This window comes from Heterocephalus glaber, unplaced genomic scaffold (genome assembly GCF_053883595.1).
Source record: "Heterocephalus glaber isolate CG9 unplaced genomic scaffold, H.glaber_assembly_v1.0 deba00000281, whole genome shotgun sequence".
Lineage (NCBI taxonomy): Eukaryota > Metazoa > Chordata > Mammalia > Rodentia > Bathyergidae > Heterocephalus > Heterocephalus glaber.
The window spans coordinates 19,975,310-20,001,014 of record NW_028258139.1 but is presented as its reverse complement, the minus strand read 5'-3'; the positions used below and the strand labels follow the sequence as shown (position 1 = coordinate 20,001,014).

The 25,705-nt window shown below is 39.6% G+C and overlaps 1 protein-coding gene across 5 annotated transcripts in view; it reads left to right on the top strand.

Annotated features, from left to right (window-relative positions):
• Positions 1-25,705, top strand: part of Khdrbs3 (KH RNA binding domain containing, signal transduction associated 3) — a 170,537-nt gene that overhangs the window by 100,732 nt on the left and 44,100 nt on the right. For all 5 annotated transcript variants that reach the window (XM_087187350.1, XM_004837910.3, XM_087187364.1 and 2 more), the window contains exons 6-7: positions 2,535-2,730; positions 22,862-22,944. In XM_087187350.1, the coding sequence (XP_087043476.1) occupies positions 2,535-2,730; positions 22,862-22,944 (279 nt within the window). The remainder of the gene's footprint in view (positions 1-2,534; positions 2,731-22,861; positions 22,945-25,705) is intronic.

Here is a 25,705-nt window from a genome sequence, read left to right as displayed (position 1 = left end):
TTTCTCTGTGCTCCACTCTCCTGTTTAAATCCTACTTTATAACAAAACATGAGATTTATCTTAATATATGCATAGCACCTGTTGCTTCCTGAGCACATTTTAAGGCACTTCAGAGATACTCAAGAGGTGACACTTCTTCCTAACAGTGCTTTGAGCCCAGCACTGTCTTCTTAGCCCCCCACTGCAGGGCAGAAGTACGGGCAGAGCGGTGCACTGCCTGCCCCAGGTCACACAGCTTAGGGGAGATAGAGCAGTAATAGAGCCAGGTTGGAATCCAGGCAGCCTGCTTCTAAAGTCCAGCATGTTCCCTCTGATCTTCTCCTTGTGTTGTTCATCTGGAAGAATTTTTTCTTTCCTCCTTTTCCCTAGTTGTTTTTTTATCGAACTTTTATTCTAACACCTTCATTATATTTTTATAATGGTACATGATAACATTTTTATCCACGCTCTGATGAAAAGACATTTATTCACTGTTTTTTCTCATGAAATCGCATGTGCTAACTTGGGAGACCAATATAATCTATCTATCTGAATAAGGCAATAAAAATAAACTGCTGTTGAAATTAGAGTAGAAAATTACAAAAACCCCAAGGGTAAAGTTAGTAAAAAAGTGCATGTTGTAATATTCTGAAGAGTTGTTGGGGTTACCTTCAGATTATGTTTTGAGTTTCCAAAGCGCCAAAAGTGAAAAAAGCACAGGTACAGAATGTAGTGTCTAAATTTAGTGTCTGGAAACAGTAATAATACAAAGAAGAAGGAGGAAGAGGCAGAAGGGGAGTGGGATGGGAGAGGGAAGAAGAGGAGGAGGAGGAACAGGAGGAGAAGGAGAGAATGTACCTACTGACCTTCTAGAACTTTTTGGTCCTAAAACATCGAAGATGCTACAGTGGATATTCATGCATTGGTCACCATATAAAGTAATAAAATTTCAGTGACATTCCTCTTTACCATAGCCAATGACTTCATAAGTCATTTTGATTTTACTTCTAAAATAAACCTCAAATCTATCTCTTCAATTATCCCTGCCATTTTTTATGTAATCTATGCTATTCTCCCAGTTTTCATTCATAGTCTCAGTGACCATTTAAAATTAAATTTGATTTTATTTTTTTAGTTCAGATCCTTCTGTAGCTTCTATTGGAGCTATAAGGAACTCCAGACTTGCCGGTTTGCATATGGGTGACCTGGCACTCTCTTCTCCTTTCTGACTATCTCTCCTTCCAGTTTCCAGCACAAACTGGCCTTACTCCTTACTGCATTCTCGACCCACACAGACTCTTCCTCAGAGAAGCCTTTGCTGATCACCTCCTTTAAAGTAGCTGTCCTCAAATCCAGAAGCTGGGTCTTAACGCCCTATCTCGGTTACTTAGTGGCATTTATCAAACTAAATTTACTTTATGTGTTTCCTTTGTGTTGGTTATTCTTAATGTGTTGTCAATCCATAAAGGCCCCGTGCATGTGGGCATCCCTCGGTGGATAATAGGGCACAGTGGCACATTCTGTAGACTCCTGCCGGTCAGATGCTGACAATTCAGAATATTCTTTTGTAAGTGGCAGTTCTTATTTTTTTACATGACTGAATTTGCCAGGGAATTAGCTTTGTGAGAGTGTTCTATATGGATGTCTAACTTTGGAATTTCACAGTGGAACAAGTTATTACTGAGTCTTCATGCATGCACTCATGCACCCCACTGTTATTATTTCTGGATTCCTTTCCAAAACAGGGTGTAAATAATGTAAAGTTAAATCCTACCATGAAAATGCAAGTTTTTAATAGACCCTTTTCATTTTAGTTCCAAATTCGGGGAACTAAGTGTATGCTTTAACTTTGGGGTTCAGAAAGTCTCTGCCTACAGTCTGGCCTGAGAAGTGCCTCTCCCACTCCTCCTCTGGTCAGGAGACCCGGCAGAGAAGGAAGTAGGGGAGTAACACAGAGATAGAACTGAATCTTCTCCAGGCAGTCCCTTCTGTTTTATGTTTTCCTCAGCAGGTCTTCTCACCCCACATCTGACTGCTCCTGTGGTGGCCTGCATTAATCGCTTTGGACACTCAAGAATGTTTCCTACCGTCCTTCTCCTTAAGAGTTGGGTCTGTGTTCTTCTGTGGAACTTTGAGCTCTATCTTGGCCCATGCGTTTGCCACCCATGTGTTTGCAGGCAGTTGTCAAGTCTTTCAGTTTCCTTATCTAGAGATAGGCAAGGATGGCAATGTTGAAGTGATGTTGGGTTTGATCTGCCAAGACATCACGCAGCAGTTCAGGACATGTGGTTTCCCTGGATGTTGCCGCTTCCTGCTCTGTCTGTGAACCAGTGATCGAGTCACAGTCACCGTATTGTGCTGGAACAACTGCCTCAATTTTCTTTTGGTAGATCTGCCTCTTACTTGCTTTGGTTCTAACTTCATATATAGTTCTCTTACTCCTTTTTTATAAAAAAAAAAATGGGACATTGACTTGTCTGAGCTGTAAGTGTCTTTGAGAAATGGAATAATAGAAACCATGATAAATACTGATGATGTGACCCTCATACTTGCAGGGGAAGAGGAACAGTTACGGCCCGGCCAGTTGGAGTTGGGGTTCCACGAGGGACACCGACAACCAGGGGAGTCCTTTCTACCCGAGGGCCAGTGAGCCGGGGAAGAGGCCTTCTCACACCCAGAGCAAGAGGAGTCCCCCCTACTGGGTACAGACCTCCACCCCCTCCCCCAGCACAGGAGGCCTATGGAGAATATGTAAGTGAAGTGTCCTGTGACAGCTGCGTAGCCAGAATTGGCCAGTCCTAACAGAGGGCTAGATGTCATAGCCAATTGCTCTCTGAACCTCACTTGATTTCTTGAGTACTCTGCCTTTATTTCATAATCATTTATTGAATGTTCAATACTTAGTCCTAAAAATGGTAGGGCCCCTTTCAGCAAGGAGCTGAAATCTGTGGTACAGGAAAATTTGGTGGGGGTAGTGCAAGAGACAAGGGTCAAGGAGACAAGCTACTAAGCTCTTACAGAAGTTCAATGTAACATTCTTTCATATTCGCCTTCAGTTTGCCTCTTGAGTAATCCAGTCATTTAAAAAAGATCACCTCAGTATATGAAGGCGGCCTCATTCTTCAGTGTTTCCTTTTAAGCTATGCTGCTAAGTATGAATTTTTAGCAAAATTTCTTTTCAGTGAAAAAATAAAAGGTCTCTATGTTTTAATTGATGAACATTGTCATTGACTTGATTAGATAACCTTGACTTGATTAGATAAGGACTAAAAGACATAATAGGTAATGTGAAATAGGAAGAAAAGGGGCAAAGGGGACGGGGAAGTGGGACGGGTAGGGGAAAGGAAAGAAGGGAATGGAATTAATATGAGAAAATGAAGAAATGGAAACAAGGTCTTTGTAAATAGGGAGGGATGGAGGGGCTGAAGGGAGGGCAGGGGAAGGGGGAAAAATAAGAACCAAGAGAGATTATGTAAAGGTGCAGATTTCCAATGATGAGTGTCATTATATTGTATACTAAAATGTACCAATAAAATAAAATTTTTAAAAAAATTGTTAGGACGGATGTGCTAGGGCTAGGATTAAAAACAGAGAAAACATTTTACTACTCCTGTTGGCAAAAAGAGAAACGGCATTTTCACTAAAAATTTCAGAGCGACTATATCTCTGAGGAATTAAAAACTAAATTTAAAAGATGTCCCTGGGGCTGAGTGTTAGCTCAGTGGCAGAGCTCTTGCCTGGCATGCCAGATACTTGGATTCTATCCCCAACACCACAGGATGAATAAGCAAAAGGTGTCCTGAAGTACCTTCGCTGGGATACAGTTCATTTCTATGGATGCGCTTGATTGTATTTAGACAACTCAATCTACTCTTTAACACTGATTTAACATTTACTGTCTGAACCCATTATTTCCAAAATAAAAATTGAAAAAAGAAATGGATAGTTAATTATTTAAATAAACAAAAAATATAGGAGAAAGGATCCTTCTATTTTTTTCAAATCCTGGCACAACTGCTTCTTTTTTGATCAAGGATGCATCTGAGCTCTTGAGATACTCAATATTTTTCATCTTACTTGTGCTCAAATGAAAAAAAAAAGTATTCTCACATAGATTTAGGCCCAAGAAAGATACAATTAATGCTCTATGTTCTGCTTATTATTGTAAGTACTTATTCCCATTTAAAGATTCTGCTTTGTTACCCCAAATGAGAAAAACTGCCAGTTCACAGGAAATGTACCTGTTGAAATTGAATTGTTTTTTCTGAAGGTGATTTAAAGATTCCTGATCATATAATGTCATCTGAGCCAACCATCTGTGAGTCACCAGAGACCCCCCAAGTGTGTCATTGAGAAGCACATCTGTTGCCAGACAAATGTATCTGGCTGTGGGATTGTTACTCCTAGAGTAGGTAGGTCATACTAGTAGCTATTTGAGTAGAACCCGCAACCACTGTTATGACCAAATGCGCCTCGGTGGAGATGGAATGCCTATCTTTTAAGAACTCTGAAGAAGGCAATTCAATATGACTTGGGTTATTTTTCAAAAGAAAGTGGATAACAGATGTTATTTGAGTATAAACTGTGACTTTCTGCTCTTATTTTAAGCTTAGAAAAATTAGACATAGTTATGGTAACTCCTCTTTTGTGAGAACAAGATGTACCCCTTTCCCAAAATGACATTGACTTATAAGGTATATCCAAATAATTAAATAACTGAAAAATTAATTAGTGTAATCCCAAATACATTTACTGAGAACACTTTAACAATTCAAAATGTTGGTATAATTATACAAGACAACCTTGATGCTCCCTGTCTGAGCTCATTTTACCAGTGAATTTCTAAGGTGAAATCATTTTTTGATAAGTTGCCTTAGGGTCAACATGCAAAACAAACAAAAAAAGCATGCAATCAGAGTAAATGTATGTCCATCTAAATCTTTAATCATTTTATTTACTCTCTGAAGGACTTAGCTGAAACCCAGAGACAGTAGAAGTGAAAGGATTTCCTGAGCATTTGTCATTTGGGATAGCTCTAAGTCCAGGTTCAGAGCAAGGCAGGAGAAGGAGGAGCAGAGACTAAGATGCCAAAGAAGGTCTAGAAAAGAGTATAGAAACAAAAAAGAAATGTCCATAGAACACGAGCCCGGTAACCCCTTGATACACATCTTGAGCCTCTGGCAGAATGTAATTGCGGACTTATGTACATCGGTCCAGATGCCTGAGATCAAAGGGCAGAGGTGACCAAAGTCCACATTCAGGGCCACAACTGGAATCCACCTTGGCGCTCTTTCCTGATGGCCTCCTGTCTCCATTTTTGAAAGGCTCTTTCAGTGTTACTTTATCACATTTTTTCTTTGAATTTTACAACCTAAGCACTTACAAGTTAATAATTACTTCAAGGAAAACTTGTTTTTTCTTGCTCTTCTACTGTGTCTCAGTACTTTACCTCTGTGTCATATGTGGGATTTTCCCCCACACCTAATACTTCTCTGCAGATAATGGCAGCAGTAAAGGGTGTTTTCTAGTTTAGCTCAGTTCTAACACCAAGTACCTGGAGGTCGCACAGATCCCCCAGGTTATGAACAAACCTCACAAGACTTCTCTGCACTGCAGAAGCCAGTCCTAAGTGGTGGGTCTCGCTTATCTACAGTTTCTGTCTTTGCTGCAGGTTAGAAGTAACCCCTTCAACCTCTTCTTCAATTTCTGTAATTTGCTAGGGCAGCTCAAAAGTCAGGTAAACAACTAAGGAATAAGCAGTAGTTTATTCTGACCTAAGTGTGAAGGAACATGGCCTGGGAGCTTGGATTCTGACTACCCTGAATGATGTGTTCTGAAGTGAAAGAGGCTCCTTGATCCTTCATGGCCAGATGTTAGGTGTGCTATTACCCCCATAAAGAAGGAGCCATTTTAGAATTCTAGAGAAATCTTCATCTCTTCCAGATAAATTTGAGACTTTCCTACGTAAGTGAATCTCCCTAGCTGTCCACCTGAGTGGACACATTACCAGCCACATTGCCTCCTGCCCATCCCCACATTGCCTGTACCTTCCATCCATACCGACTGCAGCTCCAGAAATATGGGCTCATGGCTTCTTGTGTGCCCTTCCTTGCTTTGTCTATACCAACTCTTTTCACTACTGTATTTATTCTTGTGAAGTCTCTCTGGTCCTAAATATGCATCACTAATGCCAAAGGATGAAATTATAACAATTTAAAGATCTTAGTTGGGTTGTTTATTATTCTAGAATTGGGCAACATTTTATTCCACAGAATAAAGTAAATGCTCAATGAGCTGAATAGAGGAAGTGTTTTGCCTTGGTTTGGTTTGATTTGGCTGTGCAATGTTAAGAGTTGAACCCAGGGCCTTGCACGTGTGAGGAAATTTCTCTGGCATTGAGCTATACCCCCAGATCCCTTTTTCTTAGTTTTAGTTGATTTTGAAGACTGGGTCCCATTATGTTTCTGGCCTGGAATTTGGTAAACCTCTTGAGTAGCTAGGATTATAGATGTGCCCCTGTGCCCAGCAAGGGATTAGTTTCATAAGTAGAAAAGAACTGAAGAAAGAAGAAACAAAACAAAAAGCAGATCAGTCATTTCAAGCTTACCTACCTTGTAAGGTAGGGACAAAGAGACAGAGCAATGGAGAAATAACTGGTTAATATCAGGTTACTTCAGGTTACCTTCCCTGTGTACAGGTGAAAACAGAGGCATCTCCATTATCTTGCCTAATGAAACTGGCCTCTTTGGGAAATTTTGGCTGTTTATCTCTCTAATTCTGCTTTTTTCAGAAGGTCAGATACACAGTGTAGTTTCATTTTTGAGACATGGAGCTTTAGCATAAGTGACTCCATTTTCACTTTTAGCCTGGTCTGTTGAGGCCCAGTGTGGGAGTGTGGTCCCCAACAGTGACCTACTGTAATTTGTGTTTATTGTCAGTAGTATTGTTCCTGTCCTTCTAGCACTTGGCACTACCGCTGTGCTTGTTTACTTTGTCTCTAGTGGGCTGCTCCTTTGGGGCAGGAGGTATGTTTTTATCTTCATTTACCCTAGCCTTTCACTGGGCCTGACATTTTGGGGATAATGAGACTTAATTCCTATGTCATGTCATGTGTTAGGCACATTTTTTCATGTACAGTACTTAGTAAAATAAAATTGAATCTCTTAGGTCAGTTTTGGCAAATATAACATGGAGTGAGATAATAAATATTAAAGTGTTATTTAATAAACTGTTATGCTGAGAGGAAAATATGTAGTTTTTGATCCACCTCTTCAATGTGGCATCTATTATGTTCTTATGGAAATTATTTAACTTTCTGGGCTTCAGGTTTTTTATTTTTTAATTTGCAAAATGATTATGACAATCCTTTAGCCAGCTATTCAACAAATTAGATCACATGATGTTCTTTTTTTTTTTTTTGGTCCTGGGGATCAAACTCAGGACCTTGCCCTTGTGAAGCAGGCTCGGTGCCACTGAGCCAAATCCCCGGCCCCACATGATATTCTTAACCTTCCCATCTTGAAAATTCTGTAATGCACTAAGTGTTTTTGCTGAAACTTGGCTTCCACAGCAACCTACAGATGAATTTTGTAATTTAAAGGTATTTTCAACAAGTAGAAACCCTTGATGTTGAAAGAAAGTCATAGAGTAAACGAGTTGCATTTTTAATGATAACAGAATCAAGCTAAAAGTGAGTGGCTGTGCATCTTTTTAATTCTGAAATAAAAGTCTTGAAATATGTTTTCTAAAAATCAGATTCTTAGAAAAGTACATACTTGTGTCCCTTAAAGTGTATAAACAAAAATTGTCTTTAAAATTTAATCATATTATTCTCTAACTTATTTAATTATGCTGTACTCAATTTTCTAATCATGGGAAGTATTTGCCATCTAACTAAAATGATGAACCTTTCCTTGGGCAGTATCTAATACACTTTTATTACCCAGCCATAAGAGGTTCATTGAACAGAATGTGAGATTGTGCTTTAGTTGCCTCAGGTGGTGGGGTGGCACCTAGTAGACCAAGCAAAGGGAAGACTCGGAGCTGACGGACTTCAGTGTCCCTTTGATCATCCTATGTCGACCAGCCATTTACAGCAGTTTCTGTCAAGTAGAAACATTGTGGTGTGTCCTTGTCCACATTATTCACTGGGATCTGGCCCCTTGCAATTTCCTCTAGTTATTTTCCAAAGTAAAATCACCATGAAAGGTAAATGTTTTGAATCGGTTCAGGACGTCAAGGCAGCCACAACAGAAACAATGCAGCTAAAGATATAAAAGAGGACCTCCAGAACTGCTTCAGAAAGTGGCAGTAGTGATGGGACAAGTGTGTTCAAAGAGAGAGGGATTAATGGCAATGTGTCTTTTATGCCAATAATTTTTTTAATTTAAATGTTCACTGTGTTTTTCAAATCTTACTTTACATATCAAGGCTTCACTAGTTACGAATCTCTTTTTTGCAAACTGCTGCCCCTTCTGGTACTTATTACTAAGGAAGATGCTGAGGCTCCTTGATGCTTCTTTGTAAATCATCAGCCACAGTCATGAATTCTATAAAGAAGTCATTGCTTTAGTACACATTTAGAAGGGAAATACCTAAAACAACTGCCATACAGCAGTCATCACAGCATTATAGAACAGCAGATCCCAGTGTTTCTTGGGAATCAGCAATCAGAGTAACAGTATGCTGTTCAGCCTTCCTAAATAGAGAAAAAAGCAGCTGCCATCGAGGTGTGTGTGAAGTATGAGTGCACTGTGTGCCCTGAATGGAATCTCAATCAGCCCTCACTCTAACCCTCTGAAAGAACATTAACTAACCCTAGGCAGCTGAGCCCAGAGGACTCTCAGAGGATACAAGTTTTCCCGGAATCACAATTCTCATCCACAAAGAAAGCCCTGTGGCCTTACTTCCTGGCAAGCATATTTCTAAGCACTTTGCATGCATTCATTTCAACCTGAAAACACCAACACAAGGTAGGTACATTTACAAAGTTGCAAGCAGATTAGGGCAGAGCCAGAATCCACAGCCCAGCAGTTGCAGACCCATGCTCCAGCACCCTGTGGCTTTCACCTAATCTCGAATTTTCTATTTGCACATGGGAAAATTGTCAAATGAAAGAGGGAAAGTATTTCGTCTCTTTAGGGATAAAAGTTGTGTAAGAGTTTACAGTACTGTAAGTGGTACATGATAAAGGAGTAATTGGTTTTACTTATCTTTCTCCAACCACTATGAAGTATTTCCTCTTAGGAAATCTTCCACTGGTGAAAATTAATTCAAGTTTAAAGAGCCAAAAGGATCATTTAAATAGAACAGAGATCTGGACCTCATGCTTTATGAGCAGATGTGTCCCTCTGCCTGCCTTCTAGCTTCATGGCTTATTAAGTCTGTATAGGGTGAAAGTTGTCTTGAAGAACAGTCCTGTTACTAATGTACATGGTATCCTCATCTGCATTATAGGAATATAGGGGCCACCACTCTGCTACTGTGATAGGAACAAACAGTGGGCATTTTGATGATAAGGAACACCAGAGAAGGCCCTTAGGGAAAGCCACATGCATTCTTAAATGTACATGTAGATTTCTAAGGACTCTGTGAGTGAAAGCATAATCCCTCTCATTGTTTTGAAAAAGCTAGAGCTCACCTGAAGTTTTTAATTATGTGACTAGTTTGGAGATTTTTGTACAGATGAGGGTTGCACTGACAGCACATTTTCCTAATACATTGACTACTGGCATAATTTTTGACAGTTAACTAATCTCTAAACTGCTTCAATTATCTTGTTTCCATAGTGGGAAACTTAATTAAAACAGAGTGCAGATTGTGAAAAGATTATTTATGAAAATGCATTTTTAAATGTGAATTGAAAAGCCTAGGGACACCTTTTTATCTTCAATAAAAAGATGAAGATTCTCTGATTTTTTTATTCACTTTACCAGAAGCAGGGGTAAGAGCAGCGCTATGCAATTTACTTGAAATGTCTATCTGGAGCCTAGCAAGTCAATTTTGTTCCTAAATTGCTTGAATGGTTGACTTGCTTTAGAAATGTAAAACTTTAAGAAATAATTCCAGATCTTAAACAGATAAATATAGAAGACTTTTTTTTTTTCTTTATGTTAAACAAAAGTAGAGAAGTACCTGTTGAGAGAGGGGAGGGCTCTGCAATGACTGTGTTGGCAGCTGTGCGGCTGGCTGCGTCATTAATCCTGCCATCCCCAGTGAGTGGAGCAGGGGTGATGTATTTGCGCTAATGTGACAGGTGTAACGTGTCCTTGGGGTAAATTCGGGCTGGGGCAGCCAGGGCAACTTGGGACACACTAGATTAGATCTCTGTTGTAATAGTTCCCTGCAAGAACCCGCCCCCTTGTTCTTTTATCATTTTCCTTAGGCATTTAACTAGCATTTATAGAATTTAGTCTCTGCCTTCAAGTAAATCAGAGTCTGAGAAAGAGATACAGTAGAGGAAAGGAAAAATTATTTTACCTCTACTCCTCCGAATTCTTAGCTGGGGTGAACCTTGTAACAAAGGAACAAATAGAATTGTATTAACATGTATATTTCTCATATACGTAAGAATTACCCAGAAAAGGAATAGTATGGTTTAGATCTAAAACCCTGTCCCCTAAAGTTCTTGTAATTCAGAGTGGGGCCTGGTCAAAAGAGGTAGATCACTGGGGTGTGACCTGGAAGCAGGCTCCTCCCTGCACTCTCTTTGCCCTGACTGTCATGAAGTGACTGCCTTTCTTCCACCTCCTTCTGCCATGTTGTTCTGCCTTGAAGTCAACCAAGCGTGGACTGAATCCTCCAGAAACCGTGAACCAAAATAAACCTCTCTTCCATTAAGTTGTGTGTATTGGCTCTTTTGTCCCAATGACAGAAAAGTGACCAGTACAGAGGTACAACTCAAAGAGGTGGCTTATTTAAAAATATCTTCTGCAAAGAAGAGTACAGAATTAGAGAAGTGATTCACAAAGGAAAAAGACTTAAGTCTCTATGGACAGCAGCTTGGGAGAAGGCAAATCGATAAGGTTTTATGTAAAATTCTCTGAGGCTCCGTCAGCCTCATGAGTGTCTGACATCTTCAGTGATCAACCTTTGTCCCTTCTGGCAGAGAGAGGAGAGGCACCTTTGCCTTTGTAAATTTGACACTTGTTTTTAGGCAGATAGGTTAGAGCATAGAGCTTCTCTTTTATCTTCTTTTCCATTGCCTTCAGCTCAAAATATTTCTCATGTCAAAATGGCGAATTTTGAGGTGGCATGTCTGGTGTCTTATTCAACAGTTATCACCTTTACTTTTCATCCTTTCAGAATCTCCTGATTATTTTAGGTGGTGAGTCTCTGTTATTTGGACCCATGTAGTATATGTTATTTAGGGAATGTATCTTAGTGTAATGTAATCTTTTATTTGTGTTGTTTCTTGTTGCATTTTAAGTCACTGATGGTAGCAGCTCTGGCTTTTTATCTACAGAGCCCAGTGTATAATTTCTGTGTTTGGTTTCTTGGTACAGAAACAAAATACAATTATCCTTCAGGATAAGAATATCTATAATTAACTTATGTGCAAAGAATATTTAGAAGGGACCAAAGAGGGAAGACTTTATAAAGGACATAGCATGTAACAAGCAAGTGAGGGCACAGGTACATTGAGGCAGGAAGTGTTGGAAGGAGTTTCCATGGAGATGCATGGCCTGGCCTGGTGTACTGCAGATAACCAAAAGAATCTTGATTTAAAAAAAAAAAGAATCGATGAAGTTTATTATCATCTTTATGCTTACATATTTTTATTCTGTTTAGTTTGTGTTATGATTTACATCTGGATGTGCCCCACATCTGCTCATAGGTGGAGCTTTGGGGAATGATTGGATCATGGTGATGGGATAGTCATTGGCAGATTAGTCCATTGATGAGTCTGTAGCTAAATGTGATACTCATCAGTGTATCAGTCCACTGATGGGTTTGTAGCTGGGTGTGATGTTGGGAGGTGAAGCCTGTTGGGAAGAGGCGGGTCACTGTGGGTATGGCCTGGAAGGGTGTATATCTCTTCTCTCCCCTTGATCCCTGTCTCTTCCTGCCTGCTATGCCATAAACTGTTTCTCTTCTGTGATGCCCCTCTGCCATGCTGCCCACCTTGGAACCAGCTGGCTATAGGCTGAAACCTCTATAAACTGCGACTTTTCCTTTTGTGTCTCATCAATGAGAAAGTAAATGTGTTTGTTTATAGATAGAACTGAGTGTAAGGCACATAATAGGATATGAAGTCTTAAGAGATACTTCATGACTATAGGAATTGAAAATAAATATTTAAAAGTGTAATTTGAATGCGACCACACTGACACATCAGGTGACACTAGTGGAAAGCCAGCTGACTGTCTCCGTGTGTCCTCACAGTGTGCCTGGGGATCGCTGACCTACAGGCCTGTAGGCAGTCTCGTACAGACAGGCAGTGGAAGGCAGTAGTTACAGGCAGAGTCAGGAGCCAGGCTACGTACCTGCACATCCTTGCTCTGCCTGCATTTGATATGTGATCTGAGTCAGTGTGCTTAACTGTTCTGTGCCTCAGTTCCTGATGTAGAAATGGAGCTGTTAGCAGTTATCATGATAGCATGGGATTATTATGAAGATAACTAGCATGTGAAGAGTAACTTCCTACAGTATGGACATGGGAAAATGAGATAAGTGAGTATTATTATTATTGTAGGATCAGAAATCTAATTGCTCTGTTTAGCAGTGAAGCTCTGCCTTTTGGGGAAGATTCTTATTGTGTCTCAGACATTAGCATATGAAAAACATAGTATTGTTCACACCCACCAGGATGGTGAAAGTTGAACAGGTAATTTCAGGTGTTAGCTGGGGTGAGACATAGCAGGGACTTCCCACACTGCTGTGGACATAGAAGTAGTCAGTGGTACCCCACCAATTTGGAAGGGTTTGGCGCCTCTGTTACAGCCTGGCACCTCCCTGCCCGGACCTCACAGTCCTGCTTCTGACGGGCTCCCCAGCAGGGGTGCACACATGGAGGCGCCAGAGTCTGGTGAGGATTCATTGTCAGGAGACTTACTCACTGCATCACAGATATGATAGATATCTTACTGTGTCCCCACCTGAGGAAGGTCAAAAGGGGGTAGAAGGAACAGAAACGCCAGGTAACTCTATGGAGCTTCTTTTATAAGCATTGGCCCCGTTCGTGAGATCAGCACCCTCATGACTTCCCCAAAGGTGCCTTCCATCTAATACCACCACAGTGGGGATGAAATTTCAACACGAATTTTGGAGGAGCAACATCTCAATAGTACCCCTGGCCCTCAGGGCCTTTGTACTTGCTGTTTGTTCTATCTGAAATCCACTTCTCCCACAAAATCTCTCTATAGCCAGTTGCTTCATTTCTTTTACATTTGCATTCAAAGTCTTATCTTACCATATCTAAAGTCTTGTCTAACATTTCAAACCTCACCAATTTTCCGTCTTACACATAATAAATTTTGCAGTTGGTTTTGTTTGTCCACATCCCCAGTAGAATGTTTCGTGTCTTTAGTGCTTTATCCCCACTGCTCCAAACAGTGCCTGGCACATTGCAGGCCTTCAATAAATGTCTGCCTCCCAGAGTGAATGAGAAGATCAATATCAAAAACTTCGCTGTAGTGGCATGTTAATTTGGACTCAATAAAATTTAATTATCCCATTTTTTTTCCTGTCTTTATAGGGTTTATGGTTCAAATCATTTTCTTTAGTTTTCCATTTACACTTAGTTTTCTTCACCTTGTTTTGGGATTTCTAGGTTAAATTTGTTGTCATATTATTTTTTACAGTGTTTCAAATACCTTGTAAATTCCAGACAAATATAATTCTACTTCAGTTAGACATGGACTGAGAGAGGAAGTGCAATATGTGAATCATTGTTATAGACATATTTGTAAAGGCGGTGTTCAGATATAGATAGAATGGCCACTATACCCTTGGGCAGACTGTCCCGTAAAAAGCACAGTAGTTAATTGTAGTATTTGCCAAAAGGAAATGCAGACTTTGCATTTTAGACAGTGTGTTAAGAATTCATCACATTCTACAAGAGACAAATGTCTGTATAACTTTGTTTTTTCTCTAACTTAATAGTTCGAGAGTGTTAAAAGAAACAAGTCCTTAAAACAAACCTACCTTCATTGGACAAGAACTGTACCAAACACCTTTCACATACATGTTTGGTTAAGACTCCTACAATCATCTGAAACATCCAGGAGTTTATGATTCCCTATTTGCAAATTATAAAATCGGGGTCCAGAGAGTTTAGTTTTTTCCCCAGAGTCATACAGCTATGAAACGGCAGAGCTGGAATTTGAGCATAGTTATCACATTCCAAAGCTACATAATACTATCCTTCCAGCCATGCAGTAAGAAAGTAGGCAGTGATTTGACTGGTAAAGAAATCATGCTTTATTCAAATGATTTAAGAAAAATTTCTGATTTTGAGTTATTGATACTTCGATGTGATTCTTGTCTGTAATTATAAAGTAACTTGATTTATATGTTTATGGTCATTAATGATACTCATGTTTGTTACCACATTGACAAGGATATTGTTACTCAAAACCCCAGATAAAATAAAACTCTTAAAAGACTTTTTAATTGTTTTATAAATTCAAAATAATTATTGTAAGACTTAAATTTAAAAAAGCTTTTAACACTGTATTATATATTAAGACTTATTTTGAAATAACCTTTTACCACTTTAATCAATGTGAAGTATATAGCATAATTATGTCATTTTAAAAGAAGTCAGAACCGAAAATATTTCTAAGTCACTCTTTGCAAATTCTTCTGACTGTTAAGAATGGTTTTTCCCAGGCTTAAATATTATCCTTGATTTTTCTTGTGAGAGAAATAGAATTAAGTAGGTCATGCTGCTTCCTTTACCCTGGTCTCTTCTTTTTAAAGCAAAACTTCTCTGGTATTTGACCACATACCAGTTTGAGTCTCGTAGGTCAGGAATGGCAAATGAAGACTCTGTCCCTGTGTTAGAGCGTGTCTGCCCTCGCTGTAGCCTGGCATCCACCCAGCGTCCAGGTCACTACTGCCGGTTTAGTACCATGTCTAAGCTAAAATGTATAGATGTAGTGTGATAAAGCAAGTCTTTTTAGTGGCACGAGAATGTGTGTATTTGCTCACTATTGTTAATTATGGTTCTCTGACTTTCAGACATAGAAATGAAGTTCCAAAGGGAAATTTTTGCTCAAAATATAAGAAGAATATATAAGACTGATATTTAATGTTTCATGGAAAATGATGCAAATGAGGTCTTGTTATCAAAATATATAATATTTTAATTAGTACTACACTTTCTCCTACAATATCTCTTTGATTTGTAGTCATCTCAAAGAAGCACTTAGTATATGTCCTGCTGTTTGGTTGTTTAATTAATTCTTCATTTATTCCACACAAGAGAATACAGTCTGGTCCTTACCCTTGTGGGCCTTGCAGACCTGTGAGAAAGAGAAGGAGGCTAAAAAGTAATTCCAAGTGGCACGTATATTCAGGTGGTCACTTTTCATAAGGCACAAAGCAGGCGAGGGATAATTCAGCCTCAAGGCATAGAATTGGTGACAGAAAGGATGATGCCAGAGGAAGTAGCTTGGGAGGAGGAGCTCCAGTAGTGCAGGACCAGTCCCTGCACAGGATGCTGAGTGCAAGTGTGGAGCCACAGGGGTGCAGGAGCTGCCCCTGGGTGAGTCATGGAGGGCAAGACTGAGACGGGAAAGAATTTGGTCTTTGTCTTGTAGGAAGCAAGGGAAAAGAAATGGGTGGTTTAAGGCAGGAGACAGTAAGCTCAGGTTTGCATTTTAGGTAGAGAATTCAGGAGGGATGTGTAGATGAGGAAGCGCTGAAAGTGCTAGTCTAGGTGAAAAATTCTGAATGATTCTAGGAAACCTAATGATTCACCATGGGAACAGTCGAGAAAGATATGGTGGTGAGAGTTAGGAGGTCAGAAGGAGGCTCATGTGGTGGTGTGCCATGCATCTCAAGTGGGCCTGGCTCTCATGTGCAGGAGCTGTGTCCCTGGTGTAAGGAATCCATGGCTACATCTGGTTCATAACGGTAGACAAATCCCCCACCAAGTCCCATCCATGCAGCACTGCAAGAGAGGGACGTGTATTTGGCCAGCTGGTGGCAAAACACAGGTACAGTGGCCTCTGCTTTCTTAGGGCTGAGCAATTATGAGAGAGCGAAAGGTACTCCCTTTCCTGAACATTTCCCTAGGCAGAGCTCGGAGCAAGCAGGCACAGCAGAGGGAACAGCACATGGGCTGGCAGCCTGTGACAACAACGTAGGAGGCTGACATGGAACTGCAGCCACTTCATCAAGAGAGAAAAACGGAGATGTAAGAGATCACACAGATTTTTAGTGTAAAGAAAATCTAGTATATCTGAGCAGTGCCAACAAAGAAATGCAAGTTCCTGGACACATGCAGACATTTTTAAGAGTAGATGCTAAGCTTAGATCTCTGAGTAAACTAAATCTTCAATATCCCCTTCTGTGCTGTATTTTATTATTCCACTGAATTATCTGTAAAATTGTAGCAAATTCACTATTTTTTAGAATTCCTTCTTGAGCCTCAGCAAAATTGAAAGCGCAATGCTATAATGTAAAATTCTGTAATTAAGCAAAAAATGAGCAGCCTGTTGTTGAAAACACTCTAAGCGGGTTAGAATAAAAGACTGTTAGAAAAAAATTCTTGAATCACCCAGTCCTCAAACAGAAATAGCCCTACATCTTCAGTATCCTCTATGCTTCTTTTTAATCATTTGCTGAGTCATTTTCTGGTTTATTTCCCCGTTTCTCAGCCAGTGACCTCATCTGCTCCCTTGCAATAAAAATAAAAGGTCAACGAGAATTCCTTTCACTCCTCCTAGAAACTCACTCAGCCAAATTTTTTCTGCTGTCGCAGTCTTCTTTATGCCTTCCTATATTTTTCACTTGTTTTTAAGTGAATAACAATACTTGTTGTAATGGGAGGGTGTGCAAAATATTCACCAAAATATTCAGTCAAAACCAGCTGTGAAATTGTCATGAAAGAAATCTGGTTAGAGTTGCAAATTTAATATTTTTAAATCTCCAGTATAAAAATACTGAAGCTAATAGTTCAGTGACCTAAACAGTTTGAAAATTTGAATAAGTTCCTAGCGGTGTAATATTTGTCAGAATAATTGACCCAGGAATGAATGACATTATTACAGTGTTGAAACAGTGTAGTATTTAATGTTTTAATTAATTTTTTAAATCTCAGCCATTTACAGTCTTAATTCTTTAAGCACAAAAGTAGAATTCTTCACTTGAAAAACCTGTATTGTTTTGAGACTAACAAACTACTGAAGAAGCCTTACTCACGGTTTGCCAATAACTGTATGCAGTGTCCAGCGTCCCAGTGATCTCCTTGCTGGCCACTCAGCCGACCCTTTCTGTCCTGTATGTGCACACTACTGCCCCAGAGGAATTCCTAAGGCACAAGTGAATGGTGTACTCAGAATCCAAGTGTGCATTCCATAATTTGGTCCTTCATATTGCGGTTTGTAGATTTCTGATTTCATCATTCTCCTGTTTTTCATTTTCCTCCTATAATACACTCACCACAAGTGGTTTGCCTCCTGGATGGGAAGGGTTCTTTTTTTCTAAACCTTCATTGTTTGGCACCTGTAGTTCATTCTGCTTAATTTTCATTTTTAATGACTTTTCCCTACAACTTTTACTTTTCTGTGTTTTGAGATTAAGTTTTAACATTGTAGCTTCTGTAAAATTTCCTTTTCTTTTCCCAGTTGGGCAGGTCTGTCCCACTTCAGTGCTTATCCTTGACATGTTAAATTCTCTTTGTCTCCTTGGCTGTCTGTTCTCTCTCTCCCACCCAATCTCATGGAAGTGCTCACTAGAGGTAAAGATCCTGCAGACTTTCTGCTTTTCAGTAAGAAATGTTCCTTTTGTTAGGAGAGGCCAGCCTTTCATTTCTAATTAATGTCTGTACTTTGCTACTTTCCTGATAACCAGAATCATATCAAAATATTTATTTGTTGCCTGATAGCTTTTTCCTCCTTTTATTGGCCATTGGAAAATCATAGCCAAATACTAACTAACCATTAGCTACTGTGAAGAACACAGTGGTTTGATTTTTATGTTGTAACTTTATTCATTTTCTTCTTCCTCTTACCTCATTTAATGAGTATTCATTTTATATTCTATGTTGCTTCTAGAATACAAAATATATTTATTTGACATTCAGTTCTTGCATTGTGATAAAAAATTTGGTGACTATGTATAAAGTATGCAAGTTTTATTCCTACAAAGATAGTACTCTGTAATCCTAAAGCAAATAAATTGAAGTCTGATATTTAGCAGAGGAGTTTCAGAGTATATGGATAATGATCAAATCAGGTAATTAGCATTTATGAATCCTTAAACATACTGTATATTAAATTATTTCACTTTACTCCATAAATACATAAATTTATTGTATATCAATTTTTTTAAATTGAAGACTAAGGTGATCACTTTAAACTAGTCATTTGGGTTGTATCCTTGCACATTGAGGCTTCTGATGTTCTTCGTCTGGTGGAGTTGCATGAGAAATCCAAGGTAGAAGTCTGCACGGATAATACTGCACTGCATGACAGTGATTAATAATGCCAGCTGGGCCGGGGATTTAGCTCAGTGGTTCTGCCGCCTGCTTCGAAAGCACAAGGACTGGAGTTCGATCCCCAGTACCAAAAACAAACAAACAAATAATGCCAGCCATTCTTTGTGAAGTTCTTCATGTGTCAGGCATTGTGCTAGAATATGTACACATGTAAGAGTATATACTTTCTCATCCTTTTAAGATACTTATAAGGATTTACATTTTAAAAATAAATTCTGATAAAGGGAAGACTATGCCTAAAATTATTGATGGTAAATTACAGAATCCCATCTGATTTCAAATACTTTCTCTTATCTCTAAACTACATTTCTGTGCTTTAAGGGACCTCATGTATACTCTGCAGTCATTAAATGATTTCCGTTGATAGTCTTGATGTTCCAAGATGCTGTTTCTAGGCTCATTTAAATATTAATTAGATAGCAATAAATCCATAGTCATTATATGATTAACCCTGAGAACTTAGGATCATTTATAGGGCAGGATTTATACTTTCATGGACTTGAATGTCATATGTGTAGAACTCTCAGTTTGAAATCTGCCCCTAGGAAAACTGTGAGTATGGCCTTTATTCTTACTGGATTATTATTGTCTTTTTTAATTATACGAGTTCTTTGTATATTCTGGATACTAGATCATTATCAGATTTATGTTTTGCAAATATTTTGTGACCATAAAAGTTCTTAATTTTTAAGAAGTCCATTTTATGTGTGTGGTGGTTTTTTGTTTTCTGTTTTTTACCATTAGTGTTTTAGGTGTCCTGTCTTAAGAAATCATTATCTAACCCAAGATCACTAAGATTTATATTTTTTCTAAGAATTTTATAATGTTTGATCATATACTTGGAAAGATGTATTTTAAACTCCCAGTTTCATTTTGTCCATCCATATATGTCTGCCCATACTCCCTTATTTTGGTTACTGTAGCTTGGTAGTAAATTTTTTAGTGGAAAAATATATGGTCTGACCTTTCCATATACAGTTGATACAAGTGTATTCTGCTCTTATTGGTGGAGTGTTCTTCAGGTGTCTGTTAGGACTGATTGGCTTCAGTTCTTCTAATTTCTGTTTTATGTGTCTGGATGCTTTTAGGTTGTGTTGTATATGCGTGCATGCTTGCTTGCTCTTTTATCTTCTTGGATAAAATGAACTGACCTTGTTATTTAAAAATATCTTTTCTCCACTAACAGTTTCTATTTTAAAATCTATTTTGCCTAATATTAGCATTATAGCTACTCTAGCTCTCTTTTTATTATATTTCTCCGTTATATCTTTTTTCTTTCAGTGTATTTTTGTCTCTAAATCCAAACCATGTCTTTTCTAGACAGAATGTGGTTGGATTATTTTTTTCTATGATGCCAGTTTCTGCCTTTTAGTTGATATAGTTAATCCATTTACTTTCACCATAATTATCTATAAGGTAGAATTTACATCTGCCATTTTGCTCTTTGTTTCTTATATATCTTTTGTCTTTCTTGTACTTTACTGTCTTCTTTTGTGTTATTTTTTATTACTCTACTTTAATGCCCTTGTTACTTTTCTACACTTTTCTTTTTTAATTATTTTCTCACCCTGCCTTAGGATCATGATTTACCTCTTAATTTCTTTTCTAGAACAAAACCAGATTGCTTTTTGTTTGTTTGTTTGTTTGTTTGTTTGTTTGTTTGAGACAAGGTCTTGCTATGTAGTTCAGGTGGGCCTTGAACTCACTGTGTGCCCCCAGCAGGCCTCAAACTCACTGCAATCCTCCTACCACAGCCTCCCAAGTGCTGGGACTACAGGTGTGTGCCACCACACTTTCAGCAGTGCACAAAAACTTTCTTATAGTTCAGTTCTCTCCTCTCACCTTGCATTGATGCTGTCATACAATTTATATCTTTACATATTGTGTGCCTGTCTTCGTCACCTTCTTTGTTTGTGGGACACAATACTTGACACCTGAAACTTAAAAGAGGAGAGATTTATTTTGGCTTACGTTTTGGAAGTTTCAGACCTTGCATTGTGCAAGGGCGTGGGAGATGGAAAGCTACCCACATCTTGGTAGACAGGAAGCAGAGAGTGAAGGGTGGAGCCAGGGAGGGAGATGCCCTTCCAGGTCACACCTCTGGGGACCCGAGTCTTCTAACCACACCCCACTCCTAAACTCCAAGCCTGCTACAGGCCTTGGAATCCACCTGCTTTCCACAAGCCCCACCTCTGAGCACATAAGTCTGTGGGGGACATTAGATATAAGCCATAGCAATGCCCACCAGCACAGATTTGTAATTATGTCTTTATGCAGTTGTATTTTAGATCAGATAGAAGAAAAAAGAATGTAAGCCAAAAACTGCATTTATATTGTCTTTAATATTTATCTAAATATTTATCTTTACTGGTGTTCTTCATTGTCTCTTCTGGATTCAAGTTACTGTCTAAATGGCCTTTCACTCCCCCTAAAGCTCCCTTCAGTATTTTGTATAAAGCATGTCTACTGTTGATAAGTTATCTCAGATTTTGTTTAACTGTAAAGGTCTTAATTGTTTTCATTTTTGAAGGACATGTGTGGTGCTAGGTGTTGAACCTAGAGTTTCGTGAGCATGTTAAGTGTACACGCTTCTTTCCCTCTGTTCTTTTTCTGAGTACTCCATGCATATGTTCATGTATTCAGTAGTGTCTCACAGGTCTCTGATCCTCTGCTCATTTTTCTTTCCGTCTTTTTCTTCACTGAGATTATCAATTCATGTAACTTTAACTTGTCAGATTCTTTCTTCTGCCAGTCATATCTGCTGATGAGCCCTCTGGTGAATTTTCCAAATTCATTATTAAACTTTGCCAGGAAAAAAAAAAAAAAAGTTCTGCTTCATTTTTATCTATATCTGTACTAATATTCTCTGTTTGGTGAAGCATTATTTTTGTATTTTTCTTTAGTTGTTCATAAAGGGTGTCCTTCAGTTCCTTGGCTGTGTTTAAGACAGCAGACTTAAGTTCTTTGACTTCAACTTCAAGCTCTCAGCTTCACCAGGAACAATTTTTATGCTTGCTTTTTTTCTCATAGAGATACCATATGTTTATGTATCTTTTCAGGTCTCATTTTTTTTGGTGTTTAAAACTGGACATTGTATATAATTTCCCACCTTTGTAAATCAAATTCCAGTTTTTGTTTAAAATGAGACATTTTATATAGTTTATCGTCTCTGGATGTCAAATCCCAGGGTTGGTTAGTCTCTTTGCTGCCTGTTTACTGACTTCTCAGCTCATTCTGTGAAGTCTGTCTTCATCATGTGTTGCCTCTGACCTCTCTGCATCAGCTCAGTTCCTTTTTGGACAGAGATCTTTAAATGCCTAGAAACATCCTCACCTTTGCCAAGGTCCTCTGGATTTTATTGGCACTCCTGTTCGGCTCTTACCCAGTCACTTTACGACCAACTGAGCCTTAACTTTTCATTTCCTGCTTGTGCTCAAACTTCAGCTGCAAGAGAGAGCTTGGGTCTCCTCGGTTCTTTCCTGGGTGTGAATGTGGCACTCCACATGGGCATGGCCTTCTACATCCCTGGGAATATTTCAGGATTTTAAAAGCCTGTGTGGACACTTTATTCTCCTCTTTGTCTCTTAAGCTTATCGATTACTCTATCATTATTTGCCTGGTTCTCTGCTGATGTGGGCAGCTGAAATCTTAAACAACCACCTCTAGTTACCCATTTTCTTCAGATCCCCTTTGAGAACAGCTTTGGCACAGAAAGTGCTCTAGGTCAGGTCAGATAGAGACAGTTCTCTGGGTTGGGTCCATGCAAGAAGCCCAGCCCCATCCTACTCCAGTGGCCCCCAGTCTGCTGCCGGTCGTGCCCCTTGGTTTTTCAGGCCCCTGCAGAGTTGGGGTAGAGGATGGGAATAGAGGTTAAAGTATCACAAAGCTCACATTCTTCCCAGGATATAGCCAGTCTTCAAAAAATAAATGCTACCTAGATGTCCACATTTCTTTGATCAGTTTCCAGGGTCCTGAAAACAGTGATCCTGACATTCTTCTTTTTTTGTCTCAAAATCTCTTTGCTTTTGTAGAGAGAATGTCTGGAAGTTCTTACTCTGCCTTTTGTCCTGAAGTCACACATACGCGCTTTTCGTCACACCCTAATTAGACATATAGCTTCATGTCAGCTGAGTAGTTAATGAAGACGCACTAAAAGCAGAATGCTGCTTTCTTTCCGGGAAGTCCTGACTTCTTTGTATTTCTGTAACATTTCAGGACTATGACGATGGATATGGAACTGCTTATGATGAACAGAGTTATGATTCCTACGATAACAGCTACAGCACCCCAGCCCAAAGGTAAGAGTCCATCCTCACAGCCGGCCCCACACAGACACGCGTGCCTTTCAGCACGTGTGTGCTGTGGGAGTTCAGCCGGTGAGGGGAATCTGACTTGCCTTGCTTTGTTTTGCATCTTCTCATTTGAGAAGCAATATCTGTTCTACCAGCCAGCACGTATCACCCCATTCAGATTCGCTGTGGTGTTAAAGCACTCAGGCTTAAGAAATAAAAACTGAAATCTTATTTATTCTAAAAACTTGACGTAAGTGTTCAGTATATCCTGAGGAGGAATATTTGCCTCAGAGGGTGTGACTACTCCTCCTAGGGTCAAGAATCACATGAGCAAGGTGTGAATGTCCTGCCCTGCCAGTGCCTGTGGAGGAAAGTACCACAGTGTTGTTCCCTATTTGTAGAAGGTTTGGTTTCTTGGAAATGGTGCTCCTGTTTTCTAACAGCTCTAGATGCCTCCTGTGAGTAATGAGTTAGTTCCGAATCATTTTCTAAAGTATTTACTTAGAAATAAGTATTGTCAGAGGCAAAAAAGAGCTTTCTCATTGCCTCTTCTGGTAATATCCCTTGATGGTCATTGATATGTGAAATCCATTTTTATTCTGTTCAGAATGTTTTCCTAAACGCCTGGAAAGCTTTCAGTTTAAGATTTTGTTTAAAAGTGGAGAAAGAAAGGCCAAAATAAAACAAATATTGGCTTTACAGTGACTATGAAGCGTAAATAAATACAGACCACGTGGTTATTGTAATGAAGCATCAACTTCTGAACTTAAACAGTACTGTTCAGGTTCTGAGTACACAGGGTCTCATTTGTTACCTCTGTTACTAGGATGGCAGAGATTTTTTAAAATTGTCATTTGTGCCCAGGGCAAATTATCTCTTATGTAACAATCGGTTAAGCAGCTTTCCACCTTTGTTTGTTTGGTTTTTTTTTTTGGTACTGGGGATCGAACTTGGGTTTTTGCGCTTGCAAGGCAGGCAGCAGAACCACTGAGCTAAATCCCTGGCCACCTTCCATCTTTGGCTGGCAGCTGGTCTTTGTTGGTGAAAGCTTGGCGTATCACGTTTATGGGAGTAGAGGCACACCTGGTGTTAGCGGAACCCATCCATTGGCCAGCACATCACCCATGCTAGATAAGAGTCTCGTGTAAGTGTCCTAGCAACTTTCTGATGTGTTTGGCACTTTCCCCACTCATTGAGTAAATGAAGAAGAGAGCAAAAAAATCATCTGCCCTGGGCCAGGGACTTAGCTCAGTGGTGCTGTGCCTGCCTCACAAGCGCACGGTCCTGAGTTTGATCCCCAGTACTGCAAAAAAAAAAAAACGTCATCTGCCAAAAGTCACACAGTAAGTGGAAAAATGAAATTCTAAGTCAGACCTAACTCAGAGATTTTTTATTCTTTGTAAATAACTGGGTCTTTCTCATATTTTACTTTAAAACACAAATATATCAGTTTCAGTTTTCAGTCTAAAGAAAGTAGCTGAGCAAGCCTTCCCCTGTCACGGTGTCTGCTGAATTCGTGGTGTGTTCTGTGTGTTTCGCAAGGCCGCGGGCTGTGTCCTGTACAGTCGTCACTCCTGATGACAGTCCTGTAGCCAGGTGCTTGACAGGGAGACTCCAGGGCGTGCTGGTGATGAAAGCTGATGCGCGGTGACTCAGGCAGTGACTGCCACATCGCACTCTTAACCCTGGCTCCTTTCTAGAGCATCGCTGCAGTCTTCTCTGCTCCTCCCCCCATAGCCATCTAGTGTTCCATGCGTTGGACTTTCCGATGAAGGGGTCTGTCCTTGCTTGAGCTGTGTGTGCAACTTGAGTACCTACTGCATTCTGCAGTCTGTGCTAGTGCTTCGTATATTTGATTTCATTTAATCTTCACAGGCACCAGTCCAATTCTGTGTCGTAAACATTGTCTGTAGTTAATAGCTGTGAAAACTGACACAGCTTTTCAGTGAAGTGCATATGCAGTACAAGATTATAGCCTCCATAGTCTTTTGTTTTTCTGTATTTGACATAAAGAACTAAATTTAAAGCAATTTAATTCAGTAAGTGTCACGATCTGTCAAGGAAAGTGATGTCACGTTGTGCCTCCTGCTGAACTGATGGAGAACAAGAAGCCTATTCATTTAGACCTTATTCTAAATCAGGCATGGAATTTAAGCCACTGCTTACATGCTCATTTAATCCAAATGACAGCTGTGAGAGTTAATGTATGTGATGAAACTAAGACCTGGGGAAGTAAATGGCTGATCCCAAGTAGAATGCTGAGTGGAGAAGCTCAGGCTCCTTCACTGTAAGCTGAGATAATATGTTAACATGAGTTACCATAAGCATTCATTCTCTTGGTCTTCCAGGTAGTATTCACTGAATATGTTGTATGCTAGGTGCTGGGCTTGATGATTGGAATACAAAGATTAAGGTAGAGACTATCCCTGAAAAGCTCACTGCTAGATATTTAAATGCAGTGCAATGTGACAGGCACTATGAGAGACCTGAAGAGACATTCAATGTTTCCTGTACAGACAGAGCGATGTTCTGGCTTGGAATTTTGGGGACATAACCCTCACATCCCAGATGGCAAACATGGAGGGAATGTGTACAAAGTAAGAGTAGACGGTAAAAGGGGAATGACACAGAAAGTTTTGTGTGAGAAGCGGTCGGGGCTAGCATGTGTGACACTCAGTCAGGAGAAGGGGATGAGATGGGAGGAGTCATAACTGCAGGCTCCCCATTCAGGAGCTGAGACTTGATACTGTCAGCAGTGGTAGGGAGC